This window comes from Tetrao urogallus (assembly GCF_951394365.1).
Source record: "Tetrao urogallus genome assembly, chromosome: 24".
Lineage (NCBI taxonomy): Eukaryota > Metazoa > Chordata > Aves > Galliformes > Phasianidae > Tetrao > Tetrao urogallus.
The window spans coordinates 3745175-3767773 of record NC_136837.1 but is presented as its reverse complement, the minus strand read 5'-3'; the positions used below and the strand labels follow the sequence as shown (position 1 = coordinate 3767773).

Genomic DNA, 22599 nt, shown 5'->3' with positions numbered 1-22599 from the left:
AAATAGAGACAACCAAAGGGTGTGCAGTGCACCAGAGCTCCCCCTCAGCATCACAGACTGAAATATGAAGACAAAGTGTCACACAGTCCATCAGTCAGACGCAAAACTGGGATCCTACAGGGAAGGAGAAACACCTGCTTTGCACAGTAAGGTTAACACCATCAGCTAACAAGAACTGGAGACTTCTGTACAGGTTAGAAGAAAATAAAGAACCACACCAAAACAGCACGTGCCAACACAAACTTTAAATCAAAACTGCAACAACGAGGTTCTGAATCCCATAAATATTTCCTTCAAAATAGGTTTTGCTTTTTTCAAAGTGCAAAATTCCAACTTAACAGCCACCACTTCTCAACGTACGGCAGACAAGGCATTTTTTGGAATGGATTTTAACCTAAAGCAGTCTGTTTCCTCAGGTGTTACTTAAGGGGAATGCAATTACACCACCCTCAGCCTCAAGGATAGTCGGAAGGTTTTGTCTGTCCATCAGAATGGGACTCACACACACACGGGGGTATTTGTGGCTGAATATTAAACTAGGGAAAAGAGCTCAAATCCCACTTTTCTCCCCATTTCCAAACAGCACACGCAGCTGCCAGTTCTGGTTTGGAAGATGTTGGTGAGGCTCAGGGTCACACAACCACCAGACGAGTTGAGGTGCTAGAAGAAACCCTCCTCCTCGTGGTTGGTTTGTTGGAGCCTGTTCAAAACTCTCTGTCTGTGCTCTGCAGTGAAGCAATATCCTATGGCTTCTTCTGTCTCTTGGATGCGTTTCTGGAACCTGCAGCCATCTCGTGCCAGCTCTTCCCAGGGTCCTTTACGATCCTCCTCACTGCTCACGTAATACTCTGTAACTTTTTCAAGGAAGGTCACCTGGAAAAGATGTTATTAATGAAAGCATTAGCCACAGGTTCCTGCAAAAGGAGCTTGTATCTTATCTGCATGGATGATTAAATACCTTCAAAGCAATTTTCTATGTCTGATATACCAAAAAAAACGCCCTCAGTTCCACCAGCAGCCCGCAGCAGGGCTTTGCAGCAGCCAGGCAGGAGTGTATTTCACCTCTAGGGTTTAAGAGTAAGCTCAGCTCCACCAGTGACCTCTCCCTCTTCCCACAGCAGTGCTTCAATCACCACGTGGTTCTTGAACCATGGCTGAAGGCTGCATTGTGCTGAAGGCTGATCTCACAGCTCTCCCCATGAAATAACACACATGAGCACGGGGCTCTGAACTTGCACACACACAGCTCCAGGTTACCCTGCACGATCCACGTGTCACAAGGGAGCTGCTCAGAAACACAGACCCGGGTTTCTGATTACATACACCATAAAAAATAGCAGCAATCATTGTTCTGTACAGTGAGTAATCATGTTGAGTCAACCCCAGCACTGATAAGGAACCCTACCTATAAGGACTGGTTTACTGCACGACTGGAGCAAACCCATGTGCTCAGGAGAGGATCGAATGTAAGGAAGTTGAAGTCACCACGCTTTCAAGCACGTGTGGAGCTTCTGCACTCTTCATTCCTCTTAAGGCCTGTTGAAGCACTTTAAGGAAACAAAACTTACAGGCTCAAGATCGAAACTCAACAGCACTTTCCCTGTCACTGTGGACAGATTTCAGCCCTGTTGCTGAGCAGTAAAAGCTAAGCTGCTTCAGATGCAGATCATTTCACTGTGTAAAAGGCTGAAAGATGGACAGACCAGCTGGCTGTCACAGCTCCCTGACTTTCAGACTAGGATCATTTCATGAAGATAAGGAAACCACTGTGGTTACAGATGGTTCTAGGATTGGTATACATTGAATTTGCTGCAGGAAGTCCAGGAAGGAATCCAGGGATGCACCAAACATTCGCTGCTCTGTTCCTGTCATTATTAATAGAGAGCCACAGCTTGACACCCAGTTCACACCAGCACAAGCAGGAGTGCAGGGTGGGATGGATCTACGTGACAGGGCAACCTAAGCTGCAAGAAAACAGGAAGGTAACAGTTATGGGAGAAATAAACACCAGCAGAGAACACAGAGCTGAGCTGTGCTGAGAGCAAACTGCTGAAATCCCATCCCAATGCAGTGACCTCAGTTACCTCCCAGCAAGAGCATGGGCACCAAACCCCACACGTCCTTCTGCAGAGAGAATAAAGCCAAACAAGAGGCTCCTGGGCTGTATGACTGCACAGATATTGCTGTTTGATTGCAGGATGCCACGCAGGAAGCGGCCGTGAGTGGTAGAAGTGACTCAAACACTTCATGGGTCAGCATTCAGGGACCTGTGCTTCGTTTTGCAGAGGTCTAATTAAGGTCTAATCTGCCTGCAGGCACACAGAGCTGTTACATCAGCCTATCCCTCTGTGAGTTACCACCTTTCGTCCTCTTTACATGGGTCTAAGATACCCTAGGGCACAATTAGTGGATTTGGTAACGTTGTGCCAAATACTGGGGTTGGATTCTGTTCACAGGTACAAACAGTGAATTAGTTCAAAAAAGGAAATAATTCATGAAATTGGTGACTGTTCAGGGTGCTTCCCAGCCACACAACAGGTTTTTAAGCCCTGAGCATCGACCCACAGCTGGGCTCACTGATTCAGAACAGTGCCAGTTATGGAGGACAAAAAAACCCAACGCACTCATTTCTCTCCAAATGGAAAAACAATATTTCAGCTGTGCTGAGCATTAAATTTGTCACCAGCACCTGCCCCAGTGAGAACAGGTACGAACAGGTATGAAGTTACACCCAAGCCAGGCTCTCAAAGAGGCAAACAGATCTCTTAGTGCTAAGAATGCAGCCTTTCCTCTTTGCTATCTTGTTATGCTGGCTCATTCTCCTGGGACTCAGCATCACCATTACTGACACAAAGGCTGGAAGTGTCAGGAGAGACCCAAGAGGAGCACAGCACGCCTGACAAGCAGCTGTGCACACCTGCAGCATCACAGACCCCACCAGAGGGCCCCGTGCTGACAGCTGGAACAGAGAATCTGAGTGATTCCTCCCAAACCTTAACGATTCTGGGATAAGTGACATTTAATTGAATCCAAGCACGTGCACTAAAAACTTTAACACCCCAAGGAGCATTAATGCACCTTACAGTGAAACTTTAGTGGCTTCCTGCAGCGCTCAGAATTATTTTTCTCCTCCAAAAGACACCTGGTGTCTGTAACCCAAGCAGGTTTGACACACAAAGCTCACAACACAAAGTCCTGGTTACTCTATTTACACACAAAACTCCTGAAATACTTCACATGATTCACAAGAGAAAGGGGCTTTCCAGAAGAAAAATGTCAATGACGATTCTCCTCTGCCTCTCTGATGAAGGAAATCAGAACGCAAACGGGACACAAACACAGAATGAAAGTTATGTCTAAAAAAGAAAATTTCATTTCGAGCCACTTCAAGAAATTCCGTGCTCTGTGTCACTGAATTACGAGATCTGCCACAACGTAAGGCATGCTGCTTTCAGCCACATAATTAGACCATAAGCTCACAGAGCATGATTTGGCACCACTGCCGCTGGAATCCTGGTGCAAATGACCTCACCCACATACCACAGTCAAAAAAACAAAGCCAGAAACAGAAATATACCTTTTTCCTCTTGGTACTTCTACATTTTTCACCAGAAAGAATGCCATGCTGCACCAAGTCTGCGACCCCACAGTTATGCTTTTCCAGCTGTACCCGACAGACAGTTAAGCGACTATGCTCAGAACTGATCAAACTCAGCCCCTCTGTTCCTTTGAGGCTGGGCTTCCCTCTTTTCTCCGCTGTTTGAAAGGGTGCCTTGAAATTTAAAGGGTTATAAGGATCATCTGAGGTACAGAATGAGTTCCAAAGTTTCAAGTTTTCTGCCTCGTCCACGCTGCTGCAATCCCATTCGTCCTCATCTTCTGAACTGGGGTGAGGAGAGCCTGAAGACGACTCTGCCCATGAAGAATCCTCCTCCTCCTCCTCCTCCTCCTCTCCTACATTGGCCACACAGGGCAAAGCCTTCCCCGGCTCACTGGAAGATGTCTGAATGGTTGCTGTAAAGTTCTGAGGGTTGTAAGGATCCAGGCTGAAGAAGGAGTTCCAAAGATGCAACCTCTCCCCGCTCTGGCTGCTGTCATCTGAATCCGAAAGCAGCCCTTCGCTGTCAAACCCATCATCATCATCATCATCATCATCCCAGTCTTCCTCATCATCCGCACTCTCCTCCCCACTGGAGTTCCCCCCCAGGATGTAGTCTATTAACTTATTAGCACAGGCAGGCCTGACCGACACAAACAGGCTTCTCTCTGTTTCAGAGCCCTCTGCAGCACAAAGTTCCTCCCGCACTTCTCCCTTCTCAGCCGAACCCCGCGATCCCTCCAACTCATCGGGCTGCCTCCACACACCACGCTGCTCGCAATCTCCTCTAAGGGCTCCCCTGTGCTGCTGCTGCTCCTCCTCCAGGCTGTGATACCCGTGATCCGGCTCGGGCACGGCCATTCCCCGCAGCCGTAAGCAATCCAGCCGTTTGCTGCGGAGCCGTTCCAACTCAACCAGCCGACCCTGCCCTCCCCACCCCTCGGCGCTCAGAGGCTGCGGCAGATGGCTGCCGGAGGAGCGGCACTCCGGGCTGTTCGCACCCAGCACGAAGGAAAGGAACCCGGCGTGAGGCACAACCAGCCCCCGGGCGGGCTCCGTGCCCTCCGTACCCTTCTCCTCGGCCCATCGCAGCGCTGCGGGCGGCAACAGCAAAGGAGGCGGCGGAGCTGAGGGCCCAGCGGGGCACAGAGCACTGCTCAGAGCCGGGCCGGGCCGCAGGCGCTGCAACAGAGCGGGCAGAGGGGAAAGGAGCTGAGAGAGCAACCGCAGCCAGGAGAACGGCGGGCTGGGCTGCGGCGGGGCCGAAGGGGAGGCGGACGGTTGGGCCGGGCCGGGGAGCTTAGGCCGAGCGACGGGGAAGCCGAGCAGAGAGCCGGGCCGAGCCGGCCCCACGGCGGGGCTGGGCCGCTGCCGGCCGATCGGCTCCATGAACGGTGCGAGAAGGGTCCTCAGCGATGTCGGCGGCGTTGCCGGGGGTGCGGGGCGGCGGGGCGGAGCGTCGGGCGGCGGGGTCTGGGCGCCATCCTGAGAGGAATCCGGGCGGCCGGCGGCGGCAGTGACAAAATGGCGGCGGGGGAGCGAGCGCAGCGCTTACATCCGGCCCCGACCGGCGCGAGCCCTTAGGGGCGGGTGGACAGAGAGTGCGCATGCGCGAGGCGTCACGCCGCTACGCTGCCGCTCATTGGGCGGTGCTGAGGCCACGCCCCCATGGAGGGCGGTGGAAGGGCACCGCCCACCTCTCAGCGCGGGGATTGCATCAGCCGCTGTGCTGAGCGGTATTGCGCCCCCTGGCGGCCCGGCGGGGAGCAGCGCGGTCCCGACTGAACGCAGGGAGCTGGGAACGTCATAGCATGGCTGGGTTGGAAGGGACATCAAAGATCGCCTCGATCCAAGTCCCTGTCGCGGGCAGAGTTGCCAACCACTAAATCATGCACACCTCCCCTGGACGTCCCTTCCTTAATTTAAAGCCGTTCTCCCTTGTCCTATTACATAGACAAGCCCGACGCTCCTCCCCACGTCCTGCTCCCGTTTCCATCCCTATTCCTGTCCCCGTCCCACTACTGCTCTGCAGGGTCACACGAGGTCCCACGCTGCCCCTTGCACTTCATCGCTTTATTTTCACTCTGCCGTGCTACAGCCAGGAGGGTCCCACTGCTGGGGGGTGCCCAATGCCACCTCCCCCAGACCCCTCTCCCGCTCAATACAGTCTTTAAAACTTTTAATATAAAGTTTAAGTTCATTATTCTCGATCCTGAGAAACATTTCGTCCGTTTACGGAGCTGTCGCTGTAAACAAAGCACCACAGGCACCAAGCCTGCACCCCAGCACAGGGCCAGGCGGGGGGGAAAGGAGGTGGCCGTGCTCCCCAGGGGGTGTTGGCGGGGGTCTAACATTTCAGGATGGGCTCCCGCCGTGCTGCTCTCCTTTGGGAGCAAATCCCCTGTGCTGGGAATGGCCTCAATGGCATCAAAGTGAGGAACAGATGTTCCGAAACCAACCTTGGCGATGCCACCGCCCCGGTGCCTGGCCGCGTGCTACACGTTGTCATTAAAAAAATTAAAATACAGATATCCCAAAGGAAGAAATAACCCCCCCCGATGCACCCTGACATTCCTTCCCACCCAACCCCCCCAGCATTGCTCCCTTGACACAAGGTAAACTTAAAAAAGAAGACGTCTAACGGCAGCTCCTTCTGGGCACCTCCTGGCATCGGTGCCCATTCCCGGAGCTCAGAGCGTGCCGTGGCCGCGGGATCCAAGGGCGAACCACCCCATCTTCTCCTGTGCCAAATCGAGGTCCCGCAGACGGATGCCGACCTCCCCAAGGAGAATGTTCTCCCAAAAGCCTTCCTCGCTCAGCACGCTCAGCCGCAGCTCCCGTTGCTGCAGGTCACCCCGAGGCACCCCATCGTAGACCAGCTGTGGGGACAGAGTGGGGCAGAACCTCAACCACGGACTCCAACTGTCCCCCCACTGTCACCATCTCCGTCCTCATCTCCGCCCCCATCACCGCTCCCACCCCCCATCACCATCCCCAAACATCATCAACCCCGTTGCCACTGCCATCCCCATTCTAATCCCCATCGCCATCCCCATACCATCTCATTGTAGGTAGGGTTGCAGGTTTTCCGGGCCACTTTGGTTTTCCTCTTAGTGGTTTTCTGGGGGTCAGGCAGCAGGTAGGTCTTGACGTAGGGGTCAGGGTCATTACCATCCTGGAGGGGCTGCTGCAGAACACAGCATGGGGCACCTTGTGAGCCTGGCAGTGGGGCTGGATCCCATCCCCATCGCCGCCAGGACACTGCGCACCTACCAGCCCCCGGATGTGCATCACCATGATGAAGAGCTTGTTGTTCTTGTAGGAGATGGAGAGCTTCACCTCCCCGCCGACCTTCCCCAGGGGACGAGCCCATGTGGTGTCTGGAGAGGAGGAGGAGGGACAGGGGAGGGGAGCAGGAGGGACACGGAAGGGCCCCGGATAGGATACGGGGCTCACCCCAGCCCACCTACCTGCCGGCTTTGGGGCCGGGTTGGTGCCAGCTGCCTTCTCATCTCTGGGCAGAGGGTGGAAAAAGGTATAGATGAGGTCACACTGCAAGGCAAGGAGGGGCTGTTACCAGTGCTTCACATGCCACGTTTGTCCCATTGCCGCCCAAGTTACCTTCACCAACACCCCCAGCCCACCCTCCCGGGGTCCCCCAGCCCCGCACCTCGGCCACCTCAGGGGCAGCGTGGATGAGATGCCAGATGTAGCCATTGAGTTCTTCTTTCCTCCTCTCAGCCACTGCCTCTCCTCGTGACCGGCCGATAATGAACCTGCTGGGGAAGCTATCAAAGGGCACAGACACTCAGTGACCCCGCAGGGCATTGGAAGCCCTGGTGCCAGGTGTCTGGGGGTACCTGGGCAGCAGCGAGGAGGGGAAGAGCAGGCGCAGCTTGTTGTGCAACTCCTGGAACTCCTCAAAGGTGCGCTGCACAAAGGTCACCTCGCTCGGGCTCTCCCGTTTCACTTTCACCACGTAGGTCTGCAGGGAGATGGGGCTGTGATACAGGATGGAGGCAACAGGATGCCCCACACCCAGCCGTGTCAGGGATTCAGGGATAAAGAACGCTTCAGGACAGAGCGAGTTGTTCCTCTGCCCATCTCCTCAGGCTGTCCTCAGCCGTCCCAACTCACGTAGCCCTTGCTGGGGTTGAAGACCCTCTCATGGCGGCAGAGGAAGACATCGCAGATCCGGCCGGATGTCTTGATGGTGTGTGTGCGGGGGGCAAAGGAGAGGGTTGGGCGGGCATCAGAGCCTGTGAACTTCATCTGTGCCAGGTTGTGGATGAAGAAGTTGAGCTTGGTGGCCACACTGCCCAGGCTGGACTCAATCAACCTGCAATGAGGCCACGTGTTAGCACGGAGGCATTTGGCTGAGAAGCGGGCTGGTGGCCGTGCCTCTCTCCTGGGGGTCACCAACCCACATCCTATACCTGGTGAAGTAGGTGGTGGCATCAGCGTCAGTGTCCTGTGGCCTTAGTGCATCGTAGACATATTTGAGGTCCTCCAGGTCAGAAAGTTCAGGGATGCCACAGGACAGCATCTGGGCAGCGAGGTGAGGGTGGGTGGTGAGATGAGGACGCATCCCCCAGCCACCCCATGGCCCTTCTGAGTGTCCCCAGGTCCTCACCAGCCCCAGCAGGTTGAGGAAGAGATGGGTGTGCTTGCGGATCAGGTTATAGGCCTGGCAGCACAGATCGACGAAGTCGTGGAAGCGGCTAGAGGGCTTGTCCCCACCATTGATGACGTATGCCATGTCGGAGGTGAAGACAAACGGTGCCCGGTCCCTGCGTTGGAGGTACAGAGTGAGCACAGAGGCAAGAGGAGAGGAACTTCACCCATAAAATCAGGAGGAACCCCAGTGTTAAGGAACCACAACCCCACGTGGACAATTGCAGCGAGAAGGAAGGTGAAATCAGAAGCATTCCTCACCTCTTGATGTTGCCAAACATCTGAGCGTGGCCCAGGAACCTGCCAAAATCGATGTGAAACATGTGGCCGGTGGTCTTGAGCATGATGTTGTCGTTGTGCCGGTCGCAGATCCCCAGCACGTAGGTGGCCACACAGCAGCCAGCGCAGGAGTAGATGAAGTTCTCCACAGCCTGGAAAGGATGGAGAGATAGGGAAATGCGGGGCAGCTCATCTGTGCTGCTCCCCCATGAGATGTATATCGTCTCTGGAGAGGTGGACATGCAGAGCAGGGACTCTGCCAGGCTGCTCCTCACCTTCTCATACTCATCCTCCTCGGGGTTGTGTTTCTGCAGCCAGTCAGCCAGTGGTCTGTCCTTAAAGGATCCCGTCACACCATGCTCCACCTGGATTTTCCGTAGGGTCTCAGCGTTGGGGATCATCTCCACCATGCCTGGAAGCCAAGACAACAAGTTGAGACCTGTCCTTCCCACCCGGGGAGCATCAAGATCCCAGCACCCTTTATCGCCAACCTTGATGTGACCGTCTACAAAGTCATGCTCCTACACACAGTCTGGAGGGATCAAACCCAACAGTGGCTCACAGCAACCCATGGTGGCTTCTCTCTATAAACCCTCAGGGCGTCTCATGCTATTGCCAATCTGAGAGCATCACAACTTGGTGACTGATGCCCTGATGCTGGGTTACCTCGTCCACGACCCGTGGAGAAGCAGCGGAAGATGACCATGCGCATGTCCAGCCCCTCCTGCACCCAGATTTTGTTCATGATCCGGATCATCTGCAGTGTCAGCATGTCCTGCCGCAGATCATCGCCACACTGCAAGCCAGTAGGGAGCCATCAGACCAAGGGTGCCGGGGGAAGAGCATCCCGCTGGGAATGGAGATGCTGTGCTGTGATTTGGGCAGTGCCGAGAGGATGAACTCACCTTGAAGATGACCCGGATATTTTCTCCAAGGGGATCGACGTTTTGGAAGGAGAGCTTCAGCGGGACGGCGTTGGAGTTGAAATAGGAACAGTCCTGGCACCGGGGAAAGAAAAGGCAGCTCGTCAGGGATAGGTGGCTCCGGGTGGGTGATGACACCCCAAGCCCAGCACTCACCCGGGGCACTACCCCCTTCACCAGCAGGCTGGGGCTGAGCGGCAGCCGGCACGACCCGTTAGCCTTGAAAAACTGCTTCACTTCCTCCAGCCCCTCACGCAGGATACCCTGTGGGGAGGGACGTTGGGTGGCTGAGACCTGCCTGGATCCTGTAAGACCCCACAGAGCCCAACACCCACCTGGCGTGAGGATGGAGCAGCATCCCGCACTTGTTGGGCCAGCCTGGCCAATGTGTTGACCAGCAGGCACTGCCGGTCAAACTCCTCCCGCAGTCCCTTCCCGCAGCAGCACAGCAGAGCTGCTAACAGGTACTGGTAGCGGATGCTGAACTGGGAATCTTTCAGGCCATCCTTCAGCAGCCTGCCCTCAGCACAAGCATTGTGGGGTCAGGCACGTCCTGGAGCCACCCAGCCCGCTCTTGGTCCCCTCAGACTCACCAGAAGAAATAGTGGGTGATTTTCAGGTCGCAGATCGCTCGCTTCATGAGGAAGCGCACCAGTGGGCTGTCCAGGTAGCATTCATATTTCAAAGCCTGGATTAGTGGAAGAGAGGATAGTTCTGGGGTGCGGGAGAACCAGCACGTGCCCCAAGCTGTGTTCTGGTCCAAGCACGTGCCCAATGCTGCACCCCTATCCTGGCATGTATTCCATTTACATTATCAACCCAGCGCACATCCACTGCTGCATCCCAATCCTGGTCATCCTGCAGCATCCCCATCCCAGTATACGTATCACACTGCATCTCAGAACACATCCCATGCAGCACCCCCATCCCAGCACACACCTGGACCAGCTGGGGCAGGTAATCCAGCAGCTCCGTGTCAGAGATGGAGTCGATCCACTGCACGGCCGTCCTCCTCACCTCCTGGTCCGGGAACCTACATAGGGTAATTTGTCACAGGGACAGCATAACCCCCATGGGACGGCCACCACGGGGCCCTGCCTACTCACCCCCCACCAAGGACATGGCACCAATGGGGTTGGATGCTCCACCAAGCGGGTATGGAAGCCCACAACCTGCAGCACACGCTGCCCCATCCAATGTCCACGCAACAGAGACTTACGTGGCGTGAAGGAGCCCCAGGGCATCCTGGTGGCTCATGTAGGTCCACTGGCTCAGCAGGGCGTAGATGTCAGGCAGGCAGGCCCATTCCCAGCTGGGTGCACTGGCCAGCAGCATGGGCAGTGAGCCGGGTGCTGCGTGGCAGTAGTAGCGCTTCTCCCACAGCCGTTTGCGGTCCGCATCTGTCAACCTGCAGCAGCAGGCAAGTGGGGATGGCAAAGACTGGGCACAGGGTACCACTCCGACCCCACCATGCATGGATAAAACCCCCCACAACCTTAAGAGAGCCAGTGGATGGGGCTGTGCCATGCTGCACGATGCTGGGTGCTCCCCTGGTCCCAGGGACACCCATCACAGAGGTGACAGAGCTGCCGCAGGGACCCCACACCAGCTTGCCTGGCATTGCACCCAGATGTTTTGCAGGCAAAATTAGTGCTGTCGCTGGGTCCTGGCGGGGTGGCTGTCAGTAGGGACACATCCACCACTGCTGCCGTGCTCTGTGGATCCAGGCACGGCTGCTGACACCCGATCCTCCCTGTTTATAGCATCGGCAGACGCCGGCCGGCTCAGCAGCACTGAGCAGCGCAGCTCTGCTAAACCCCAAACTCATCCTCCAGCCCCAGCTGCTTCCCCAGACCAGCTGCTGGAGGCAGGATCAGGCCCCCAGATGCCCCCTGTGCATGCCAGCCAATGCTGGGGGGAGCTCAGCTGAGACCCCCCCCAAGGAAGGACGACGCTGATTCCCTCCATTGCTCACCAATAGAGCGATTTCTTCTGCATCGCCTCCCGCAGCCTGCGCTGGTCCTCCTCACCCAGGCTGCCAAATTCGTACTTGGGGCTCACCTCGGCCGCCAGCGGGCTCACGAACTTCACGTCGAAAGCAGAGGTGGGGAAATCGATCTGGGACAAAGGGTGGGTGAGTGAGCAGGGCCTCGGCGCCCCTCCGGTGCCCCACTGCTGGGACCCACCTGCAGGATGACGCTGTCGGGCTGGTTGAAGTTGGGGGCACTCGATCTGGCTCTGGAGTTGTCCTGGGTTGCCGGCCACAAGCCCAAAAGCTTTCTCCCGCAGGTCAGAACCCTGGAGGAGAAAGGGGAGGCTGTTTGGAAGGGCTGCTCCGCCGGGGTTAGGGTTGCACCGCTGCGTTCCCACACTGAGCCCTGGGGGACCCTCACAGCCCACCCTGGGGTGCCCGTGGTGGTTGGACACCCTACGCACTGCCTGAAGTTGAAGAGTGGAGTGGTGACCCAGCCCAGGGCCTCAGGGACCCGCCGCTGCCTGTTGGTGTCAGAGGAGTTCCCCGGGGGGGGGACGGGCACGGCGAAGAGCGTGACGCTGAGCAGCGTCTCCCGAGGCAGTCGGTTCACCTGGACGGGGAAGCAGATCCTGCAAGAGAGCAGTCAGAGCCCCACGGCACGGGTCAGCCCCAGCCCCCCACCTCGGAATGCCAACAGAGCTCAGCAAATGCCTTTGCTGCTGGCTCCGGAGGTGCCACGTGCACCCTGATGTCATGGGCATACCCCCCCACGTTGGATAGAGCTGGCTGCTCCCACGCCCCTGCTTTGTCCTGGGTAGGTGATGGGGGGACACTGCACACTGACCTCTTCCCAGCTTCTCCCTGTCACTGTGGGGGTCCTCAAGGAGCTCAGGGCATCCTGCCCACAGGGTGGGCAAGGGACGAGAGAGATGGGCAGAGGGAATGACTGCCACTGGGCACACGTCCTCCAGGGGCACAGGCACCTTCTAAAATTATCCCGTTCCCATCCCCACCTCTTTGCATGCCAGCCTCCCTGCCTGCTCCCAGGGCTATTTTGGGAGCAGATCCCCTTTCCCGGGTGCAAACAGGAGGTGGGGGACTGGCGCCACGGGCAGCTGCTATTCCTGGGGATGACATAAGAGCTTCCATAACCCAAAAATTGGGGAGAGGCACAGAGAGGAACTGCTGGAGGAGACAGTACGGCTGGGGACGGCACCGGGTACCCATGCCCACCCCACGGCCAGGGTGCTGCCTTACTGCTGGTCCCATATGATGAGGTGGAAAAGGTACTTGTAGACGTGGGCCTTTCTGGTGTGCAGGGGGCTGCACAGCTCCTTACCACCGTGTGTGATCGAGCAAGAGAGGTAGAAATCTTCATAGCTGCAAGGGGAGAAGAAAAAGAAAGGGGAAAAGAAACGTGAGCGGGGGGAGCAGCCACAGCTCTGAGGGTGCTTGGGGTTTACCTATCCAAAGGGAAAACCTCACAGCAGTGGGGTTGGGAAGAGGAGGGGCCCAAGGAGGCTTGGATCTATTCCCAAGGCCGGCCACACTCTAATGAAGCCCCTCCACAAGTGGCTCGCCTTCCCCAGCTTTGCACAAGGGGGGTGGATACAGAGCCAGCAGCCCCTGCCCTTCCCATCCCCATCACCATATGGCATCGTGCATACCGTCACACGGGGGGCTGCAGGGGGGGGCCCTGCCATGTGGCAGGTGCCGAGCGACAATCCGGGGAGGGCTGTGGGGCTCTGGAGGTCAGGGGATGTCGGCATTTCCCAGGCTACCGCCTTTGTTCGGAGCCAGTCACCAGGGGGAATACATTAAAGGCAGGACAAAGGCGAGGGGTCCCCGGCGGGGCGGCTGCAGCCGACGCTGCTGCCTCACACGCCCTCCCCGCGGTGGGCTCCTGGACTGCCATCGTCTCCCCTGAGTGGGGCTGAGAGCGGGCACGGGCATCGGGGCCATCTGTCACATCGCCAGGGAGGCTGTGAGCCTGGGAGTGATGCTGGAGCCTTGGGGATTTGTGTGGTTGGAGAGGGAGAGCAGCACGGAGCCCGTGCCATCCGCCTGCACCACGCAAGCATCGCTCGCTGCACACCGGACGTGGCTCATAGTTCTGTCCTTAAGGAACCTTGGGGTGGGTTAGTTTTTATGCTGAATATTTAGCAGCCTAGAGATGGAACCAATGCGTCTGAGCCCCAGGAGACGCAGGTGGAGGCTGAGCAAGGTTCATGTGGCCACCCTACCTGGCAGCCCAGGTGATGGGGATGCGGTGCGTGGCGTAAACGGTGAAGGAGAGTGGGCAGGAGAGCAGGCGAGCCTCCTGCACCACGCCGTGCTCCCGGCTCCATTGCACAGCTGTCTGGAAGTCAGCATTGAAGGTGCTGCAGTAAAGCCCCACCAGGTCCAGGATGGCAGCTGTCAGGCTCTCCACGATCCTCTCTGCGGGGGAGAAAGGAGAGGAGTGACACGGAGCTGCCCCAGACCTGCAGTCCTGCTCCATAGGGTGGCCCATAGGGGCTGGGATGCTGGGGGGATCCTGGGCAGGGCTCTGCTCTGGGGCATGAGGAGGAATTGCAGGCTCCCACTTTGCTGAGCTGATGGGGAGGAACAACAGGCACGGCCTCCTGAAACCCTCTTTTCTTAAGAAGGGTTTCAAACCCATTTTCGGCCTTAATAATTGAGGAGGAGGGGTTTGAAGATTAAAAGCACCAAGAACTTCAGCCCAGAAAGGGAGGAGGAGAATTGAAATACCTCGATTTTCCCTCTTGGCCAGAACATTTGGATCCTGCAGAGGAAAAAAGAAAAGAAACCACAAGAGCAATATCAGCATGAGCCCCGTGCATCGCTGTGGCTGGGAGCAGCTCTCCAAGCCAGCAGCTTTACGTAAGCAGCCGGGTGAGCACCAAGGTCCCAGCCCTTCAGCTGCTGCCTGCTCCCAGCTATTGAGGAATTTTCCACGTGGTGTGAAGGAAAGGAGTGAATGGGATCAGCCTGCAAACAGGGCTTTCCCTCTGCAACCACCCCTGGTCTCCTCAGCCCTTACCTTCTGGATTTTGGGCTGCATGCGGGAGGGACAGGGGGGCATCTGGTTGAGGGCTGTTGTGATTTCCTGCGACTCAACGGCAGCCAGGGCGTTGCAGATGGCCATGACCGACTGGATCACCCTCTCTGCCTTCAGTGGGAAGTCTCCCTGTGGGGAAGAGGGAGGCTGAGCAGAGCCCAGAGCCAGGGCAAAGCGGAGCTCAGGTCTTTTTCAGGGGAGGCTGCAGCAACAGGACACGGCGCAGGGAGCAACATCTGCACCCTCCTGTGCTTAAGTGAACACCAAGAAGAGGAATAAATGTTGCCATCAGTCTTTATAGCAGCCCCTCAGCCTGCCACACACCATACACCGTGAGTGCATCAGCCTGTGCCTCAGTTTCCTCTCATTTCCCAGCCCTTCTCTGAAGCACCCTTAGAGCCCCATCACAAGTGGAAAAAGTCCACAGCAAATGCTGCTGGGGTCCAGAGAAAAATGGGACCCCACTCTCTTGTGGCAGTGCTGTCCTCTTGGGTGTGTGGCAGCCCCCAGGGATGGGGCGGATCTGTGCAGGAGCACAGAGGGATGGCTCCCCGAGGAGAAGAAGCTGCACCCCCAAAAGCACTCACCTCAGCTGCCAGGAATGCATCCACCTCATTGTGGAAGGTGTCAAAGAGGAGACTCAGGGCCTGCCTGGGGGACAGAGAGCAGAGCTCAGCCCTGTGAGGAGGGTGGACAGCACGGGGCTGTGCTTTCCAGTTCCCCATTACCTGCTGATGGTCTGCTTGATAGGCCTCTCCTGTAGGTGGATGTAGTGGTTGAGGGTGGAGGGGCTTTGATCATCGCTGGCCTGGAGGAGGAGAGAGGCTGTGCCATGTGCTGTGCCATCCCTCCTGCTCCTCTTCTCACCCCCCTCAGCAGGCTGATACGGGGCTGGGAGCTCCAACGCTTGAGCTTGCACCTGGCATTAGCTAACCCCTAACCCAGCAAAGCATCCCTGGGGGCAGTGGGGATGCAGGATCAGGGCAGGATCCCTGTGCAGGCATTCAGGGTGATCCCTGTGCTGGCACCCACCGTCCGGGCCAGGTCGCTGCGCACTGCCTTCCTCCTCATCAGCTGCAGGCGGATGTCGATGTCAAATTTCCTGCAGTGCTGGATGTATTCATGGCTCCCTAATGCGTGCTTGCTGTGGGGACACAGACAACAGGCTCATTGCATGGCCCTTCTCCACCTGCTGAGGACAGGCTGGGGGAAAATCCCCTAAATCCAACCCTATGCTAACACCCGGTGGCTGAGCACGGCCAGGGTTTGGCTGCGCTTCCTTTGCCTGCAGAACATTTCACTGAGTTGCTGTGCTAGGAAAGCCTTAAGAATATACTATTGTTTTTCCTCCTTCCTCTGTGCCCTCCATAAAGCGGTGGCCAGCCCTGCTGGGAGCAGGCATGGAAGAGGCTGGCTGAAAGCCTGGCACCGTGGGCTTCTGCAGAATGGGGAAGCTCCACATTAGGGTGCATGGAGCTTGCCGTACAGCCCTGCTTTCTTTGCCAGCTTCAGAGTAGAATGAACCAATTCAGCCCTCGCTGTCACCACTGGGCACAGTGCCGCAGGGCGGGCAGCACATCTGCAGGCTCAATGGCAGGATGGAGTTGCAATGGCAGGATGCAGGGGGGTGGGGGGGCTGCAGGGGATGGGGACACGGAGCCCCAATCACTGTGTGGCCATCGTCACTGGGCCCTGCCCTGCTGCAGGAGGATGGGGAGGAGGCACAGCAGGAAGCCTGGCTCGGGCAGCAATGGGCCCTTATCACACAGGGCCAGCATCCTGAGCACCCCGCCTCGGGATGCAAACATCCCCCGGGATGCTCAGCCCAGCCCTGCCTTTCTCCTGCACCTAACAAATGTAAGTTGGCAGAAAGCACCAGCAGCTCGGGCTGCTTTGGAGAGCTTGAGTGCCCAACTGGCTCTGCATGGAGGGTTTTGGCACTTCCAGCATCTCCTCTGCTGGGGGAAGATGTGGAAAGAAAAGGCCGACAATGAAAGGGCTTTATTTCCCAGGGCTTTCTCAAAGAGGGCTGTGAGAGATACAGGAGCTGCTCACTGGGGACGGGCTGTACTGCTCCCAGCCCAGGATGCCTGGGATACCAGGGAGGGCAACGCAGCTGCGACTGCTTTCCAAATGGAGAAATTAGGTAGAAATGAGAGGATTCGCTTTAAATCACCCAGAAATCCTCCAGCAGAGCCCAGGATGGACTCACAGCCCCACCTGTCTGCCTGAGCAGCATCCATCCTCGAAAGCCCTGCCTTCCTCTTTAAAGTGCAGGCTGTAAAAAGATGGCAAAGCACCGTCCTTTTGTTTGGTGCAAGTCCCATTTTTCCAGCAGCAACTGCTTCTAGTTAAGCCTCATTAGAGAAAACAGAGAACATGTTGCTGACAACGACAGCATTTACAGAAGGGAAAAACCCAACAACTGAAACGCTGTGGGTACCGAGGGGCAATGCAACTGCTGTGTGCAAGCAACCCTGCTGCATCCATGCACACAAATGCACACATACACACACGTGTGTATGCACACCCATGCACAAAAGCACATAGGTACATACATATGCTGGGCTCTGCACCCTCTTTGCCAGTGCTGTGCAGCCTATCCCGTGCTGAACAATTCCCAGCTGCCCCCTTAGGGCCTAAAAGTGCAGCTCTTGGACTCCATGGCAAAGCTCCCATGATTTGAAGCAGCAGGGCCAGGCTGTGGGGCTGCTGTCCAAGAAAAGCTGGAGCTGATTTGCTGCAAGCAGTCCTGGGAAGCACTGCGTGTGCCCATGAGTGCATGGCTGCTGCTGCCTCCACGCTGCACCTCGCTCTGGATGGAGCTTTCCCCAGCCATCAGATCCAGAACTGCAGCTTTCCTGCAGTGAAAGCAGTGCTGGGGGGGACCAACAAGTTGGGGGGAGCGTGCAAAGGGCTCTGCATGCTCCCGGTGTTAGCAGGAAAATGAAAACTATCCCCTTTCTCCCTGCTTTGCAATGCAGGATGTTTCTGAGGCGCCCCAAACCTCTGCCACCTCACTTGGAAATGGTGCTCCCACCCCATCCTGCAATTGAAAAAACAAGCTAAGGGAGTGACAAGACCGTTATTAATGCTCTCCCAAAAAGCTTTTTTGGCAGCTCCACGGTCTTCAGGCCCTTCCCCAGGCTGCAGGCATGTGAGGCACATCTGACTTGTATCCTGCCTGGGGAAGGATGCTCCCAACATGCTGATTTTGGCAAAAGCACTGCAGTGGCTCAGGAGGCAGGGATTGACCCTGGCCATCCACCCACATGAGCCGACAAGAGACGCACAGTGCTCGCTGCTTTCCCCTCTCCACCACTCACTTTTGCAAGAATTCCTCCAGGCCACAGAGCTTGAGCACAAAATCCTCAACATCAACGGTGTGCAGCTCGTCGTGCGTGTAGCACAGCGTCTGGTAGATGAGCAGATCCACAGTGGAGGAGCCTACGGGGACAGGGAGCAGAGCTGAGCATCCCCAAGCTGGCACTGTCCCAGAACCCTTCCAACTCCCCCCCTTGGCATTGCTGGGGGGCTCTCCCCACTTTGCAGCCCACTTACAGTCGCAGGTGAAGGTGAGGGGCTCCCGCAGGCTGTCACATAGCACTGTCACCTTCAGGCTGATGCCGTGCCCCAGGTGCTCAGGGCTGAGGCTGACTGCACTCCACACGAAGCCGGTCAGGGAATAGTCCTGGGGGCTGGAGCTGGACCGCAGCCTGCAGGCAAGGGGCAGGCTGAGGGGTGGCTTTCTATTTCCCCCTCCAAATGCCTCCATTTGCGGAGATCTCACAGAGCATAGCAGCCCCAAGCAAGGGCTTGGAGTGCAGCAAGGGATGGCTCATACAAGTCCGTGGTACTCACACATCCAGCATATGGCAGAAAGCAGCCACCTCCTCGTCCCTCTCCTCTGACACCTCAAAGAGCTCATAGCCATTGGCTAAGGAGCGTGGCCTGGGTGGGACCTGTGGGTAGAGCCATGAGTCCATCAGCAACACCAGGGTGATTCGTGCTTCCCTCATCCCACCTTGCTTCTGCATAGCTCAGGAGCTTCATCCTGCCCAGCCGTGCAGATGGACTCCAGGATGCCAAGGGACCAACCCTGGGACAGTGGGGACTTCAGCAGAGCCAGGCTCCCCACGCTCATGGGGGTTCCCCAAGCCTCCATCGCTCTTCTGCAGCAAACAATGGCCCCGCTGTCAGAGCAATTAACCCAGCCAGCAGCTAACGGGAGGCAGAGAAAGGCAGAGAACACAGCAGCCACTAAAGACAATTTTAATGCCCTTTTATAATTGGTTTCTGGCAGCGAGGAAGCTGAGGGTGACTTACATGGCCCCCACCAGCTGCACCGCTCACCCACCACAGAGCAGGGACCCGGGGGGAGCTGAGTTTGGGGGGAACGAGCCCACAGCAGCCCCCCAGCATTCACTCCCCAAGCTTCTCGGGGCACAACAGGGCTGGGAGTGAGGCGAGGAGATGGGACGCAACCATAACTCACCCTGTTGCCATCTGTGAGGAGAGAAAACAGCCCCTTACCGGGTCAGCAGAGATCCTGCGGTTCTTGTTGGGTGCCACATTCTTCCTGTTGCCAAACCGGGAGACGTAGGTCCGCGGGGGGACCTGAGGGGGCATAGTTTTGCTCCGTGCCACCGGTTTACCACTCGATTCCTTCTCAAAGATGCTCCTGCCTTCCTTCCAGCTGCGGGCAGCTTCCCGCAGCACCTGGGACTCGTAGGTGGACTTCAGGTTGAGGCAGGTGATGGCATCGTTGATGCCCTCGTAGTCAGCCAGGCCGTAGGGATCCTCCTCGGAGATGCGGCGGGCGAGCAGCTTGCCACGGGGCTGCTCATGGGCTGAGAAGACGTTGACGTCCCTGGGCTGGGGTCCTTTGGAGGACGGCGGGGATCCCTTCCCCAGGCGCCGGCTGCCTTCGGGGTGACTCCACACGGAGTTCCGGGGGGGCAGCGGCGGCGGGGAGAGCTTTTTGGGGGATCCCCCATTGCTGTCAAGAGGTGAAGTGCCATTTAAGGGCTCCCCGAGAAAGTCCCCTTCAGAACCATCGAAGATGTAGAGGTAGTCCCCGGCCAGCGGGGTCTTCAGCCAGGCCGGACCCTCTGTGCCGGTGGGTGCAGCATTGGGCTGTGCTGGGGGCATGGGGAGGGTTGGCGTCAGCCCCTCGGGCGCTGCGTTATTGCAGAGCGCAGGGTCGGAGCCGGACAGACCACGCGTCGCTTTGATCCCGGTGCACCCATGGGTGTTTTCGGGCTCATCCCACGAGATGAGGGGCGGCTCGGGACGCTGCTTGGCCCGGCTCTCCTCCTTGTCCTGCCGCAGGCGCGACAGCGCGTCGTATTCCATCTGCAGGGCCTCGGCCAGCGCCAGCTCCTTGCGGCTGATGCCCACCGACTCCAGGGACTTCCAGTGCTCTCCATTGCCACGCGTGGCAGACATCGCTCTGGGATCGCTTCCTAACCGCGCTCAGGGATCAGGAGGAAGGCATGCTGCACCGCCGGCCACCTGGGCGGAGGGGAAAGGCAAGGGTGAAGGGCTTGGCGAACCGTTAAGGACCTAACGAGAGAACCGAGAGAGCCGTGGCCATGGGCGTGCGCCCAGGGGTCAGTTTGGAACGGAGGAGCCCATCAAGGGCTGGAGGTATGGCCCTTCCTCCCGCAAACACAGAAAGGAAGCTTCAGGAACTCGGAAGTGCGGTGGCTTAAGTGAAGATTTGGCAGCCCCCAGGCAGGCGGGGAAGGGCTGCTCGGCCCCACAGCTGTGGGGCTGTTGCTGGATTTCCCCGAAGACAAAATAAGGCGGACAAAATAAGACAGTGAGAGGGGAAGGCAGCGCGGCCGACGTCTGGGGCTGACTCAACACGTAACCCCGCTGCCCACACGGGCTTCACAGCTGCACGGGGCCCTACAAGCTCACCGCACGGCTTTGAGCTCCCTGGTAGCCATGGGAGCATCGCTGTGTTGGGAAAAACATGGCCTCCACCAGCAAAAACGTCGGGAACAGAAGGGAAGAGCGGAGAGAGAAGAGCGAAGGAGGAAGGAAGGGGTGTCTGCAACTCCTGCCTTGCCTCCCACGGGCTACTTATTTGGTTGGCATCACGCATGGGCAGTGAGGCAGAACCCCCCCAGCCTGCCTTGAGGGCTCTGCCCAGCACACGCTGCTTTCTGCCCACCCCAAGTCCCCAGGGTCCCACGTGTAGCCCCAAACAGCTGCCAGCTCCCACTGCTATTCCCTCTGTGCCCACCTACCTGAGAGGCTTCAGAGAACAAGAAACACAGCGCAACCCTCCCAAACGAACCCAGCGAGTTCATCTAAGCCCCCCCACATCCCCATCAAAGCCCCAGGGAGGTGTTCAGAGCCGTCTGCTGTGCATTAGCAGGGATGCTGATACATCCCCCGGGGCCCCCAGCATTGCACAGCCTCCAAACCCAGCGATTTTGCAGAACTCAGCTGTATGCAGAGAGATGGAAAAGCCCGAAATGAAACCACCTTTCTGGCCCGGATCACGATATCAAAACCGCAACGACCGCAGAGCAGAGAACCCAGAGATGGCTGCTCTTCCTGGCCAGGAATCACCCTTCAAGGAAGGATTACCTCCTTTTCCCTGCCCAGCAAAACAAATCGCGAAGTGGATGTTAAACAGAGAAGTGGAGTGAGCCCAAAGGCCCTGGAGACGCTCAGCACTTGACATCTCCGGAGCTGAGAGCCAGCTTGGTGTTTTCTTGCTCCATCCAGGGCTCATGATACTCAGTGACGGACAGACATGGGGTCTGCCCTGAGCACGGCAGCCCAGGACATCCAAACTGCCCCCAGAGCCCTGAGCCACTTGGCCTTAAATGGACCAGATGGCTGCTAATGAGCCCAGCCCAGGCTTTGCCTGCTGCAAACACATTTCTTCCCAAAGACAGCAGGGACTCGACCCTCAGCGTGAGCCCCAGCATGAAGCTGGCTGCACACCTCTCTGAAATAAGCTTTGTTGAGCTGTCTAAATTGCAGGGAGTCAGACTGGAGGTGGGACCTTTCCCCAGCACTTTGGTCCCTTTTGGCAGCCATGGATTCTTCCTGGAAAACCAGAAATCCCAAAAGCTGGCAGCGCTGGAAGCTGAACAAAGCAAATCTGCTTGAAACCCCAAAGCAATAAAATAAACTTTTTTTTTTTTTCTTCTTATCTTTTGTTTGTGGCTGACAAAGCTGCAAACCCATCCTCATCTCCAAGAGAAGCACCCACAGCAGGCAAAGCAGCCCCAAAGCGATGATCCCCATCCTAGGGCAGCAGGAGCACGGCGATGCAAACCCACACGAAGGAGCCCCAGACGGCTGCTCCACTCTGGGGTTTGCTATGGGGCCGTTCCCACTGAATGCCTCCTCCACCCTGCAGTTATTAGAGAAAAAATTACACAGGGCTGAGAGCTGCGGATGAGGACTCAGCCAGGGGACTCCAGAGACAGAACTGAATTCCAGAGATGCAGACGAGCGGATTTTTTTCTTCTTCTTCCTCTTTCGAATACCATTACTCATCATATAGGGATAATTTTGTGACTTTAAATTTCCTGGCTTTTGCCATGGTCACGTCAGCCTCGGGAGAGCATTCGGCTGCGTCCCACCTTTCGGAGAAAGGCTTTGCTGTGCTGAGTTCCTGCAGCACGTGGAGCAGCCCAGGAAGGGAAAGCACTTGTCCAGGGAAACCCGCAGCCCCGTGGTGGTTTAACAGGATTTTCTACATATTTTGCAGCAGTCAGGGAGATTGCAGCCTTGTGGGGAACCACACGCAGACACCACATCCCTCGTTTTCCTGCCAGGAGCTGCAGCCCTTTGCGCTGTCACAGCAGCAGAGAAGAGGGACATTTCCCCCCCAAACCCACCTTCCCTCCAGTTCTGAGATACACAACATGTCTGCATCCCACACCTCCAACATCTGTAACCCCCAGCTGTGCCCAGGGGTTCCCCACCTCCTTACACCTGCATCCCCAAAGCACTGGCTGATGCTTTTTGTCTCTGGAGCTCACGAGCTCTCTGCATTGCTCCCCTGCCCCTGTGGACAATCCGAGTCCTCATGCAAAGAGCTGAGCATCAGGGCGGG

General features: G+C 57.1%; 2 protein-coding genes across 2 annotated transcripts; both read right to left on the bottom strand.

The window, feature by feature from the left end:
• Nucleotides 1-660: 660 nt before the first annotated feature.
• Nucleotides 661-4987, bottom strand: PPP1R15B (protein phosphatase 1 regulatory subunit 15B; the record flags this gene model as incomplete). The annotated part of the gene is made up of 2 exons (XM_079546463.1): nucleotides 661-873; nucleotides 3578-4987. The coding sequence occupies 2 exons, from the start codon at nucleotides 4985-4987 to the stop codon at nucleotides 661-663; spliced, it is 1623 nt and encodes a 540-aa protein (XP_079402589.1).
• A 1301-nt stretch (nucleotides 4988-6288) lies between these two features.
• PIK3C2B (phosphatidylinositol-4-phosphate 3-kinase catalytic subunit type 2 beta) lies at nucleotides 6289-19958 on the bottom strand (the record flags this gene model as incomplete). Its single annotated transcript, XM_079546280.1, has 32 exons — nucleotides 6289-6477; nucleotides 6657-6785; nucleotides 6872-6978; nucleotides 7069-7150; nucleotides 7269-7386; nucleotides 7459-7583; nucleotides 7736-7937; nucleotides 8035-8144; nucleotides 8232-8388; nucleotides 8534-8703; nucleotides 8827-8963; nucleotides 9218-9347; nucleotides 9457-9549; nucleotides 9631-9738; nucleotides 9810-9990; nucleotides 10068-10162; nucleotides 10414-10507; nucleotides 10694-10882; nucleotides 11450-11592; nucleotides 11661-11772; nucleotides 11911-12078; nucleotides 12707-12829; nucleotides 13693-13888; nucleotides 14201-14234; nucleotides 14493-14639; nucleotides 15098-15161; nucleotides 15239-15318; nucleotides 15543-15654; nucleotides 17837-17957; nucleotides 18072-18226; nucleotides 18372-18472; nucleotides 19044-19958. The coding sequence occupies 32 exons, from the start codon at nucleotides 19956-19958 to the stop codon at nucleotides 6289-6291; spliced, it is 4887 nt and encodes a 1628-aa protein (XP_079402406.1).
• Between the last annotated feature and the right edge of the window lie 2641 nt (nucleotides 19959-22599).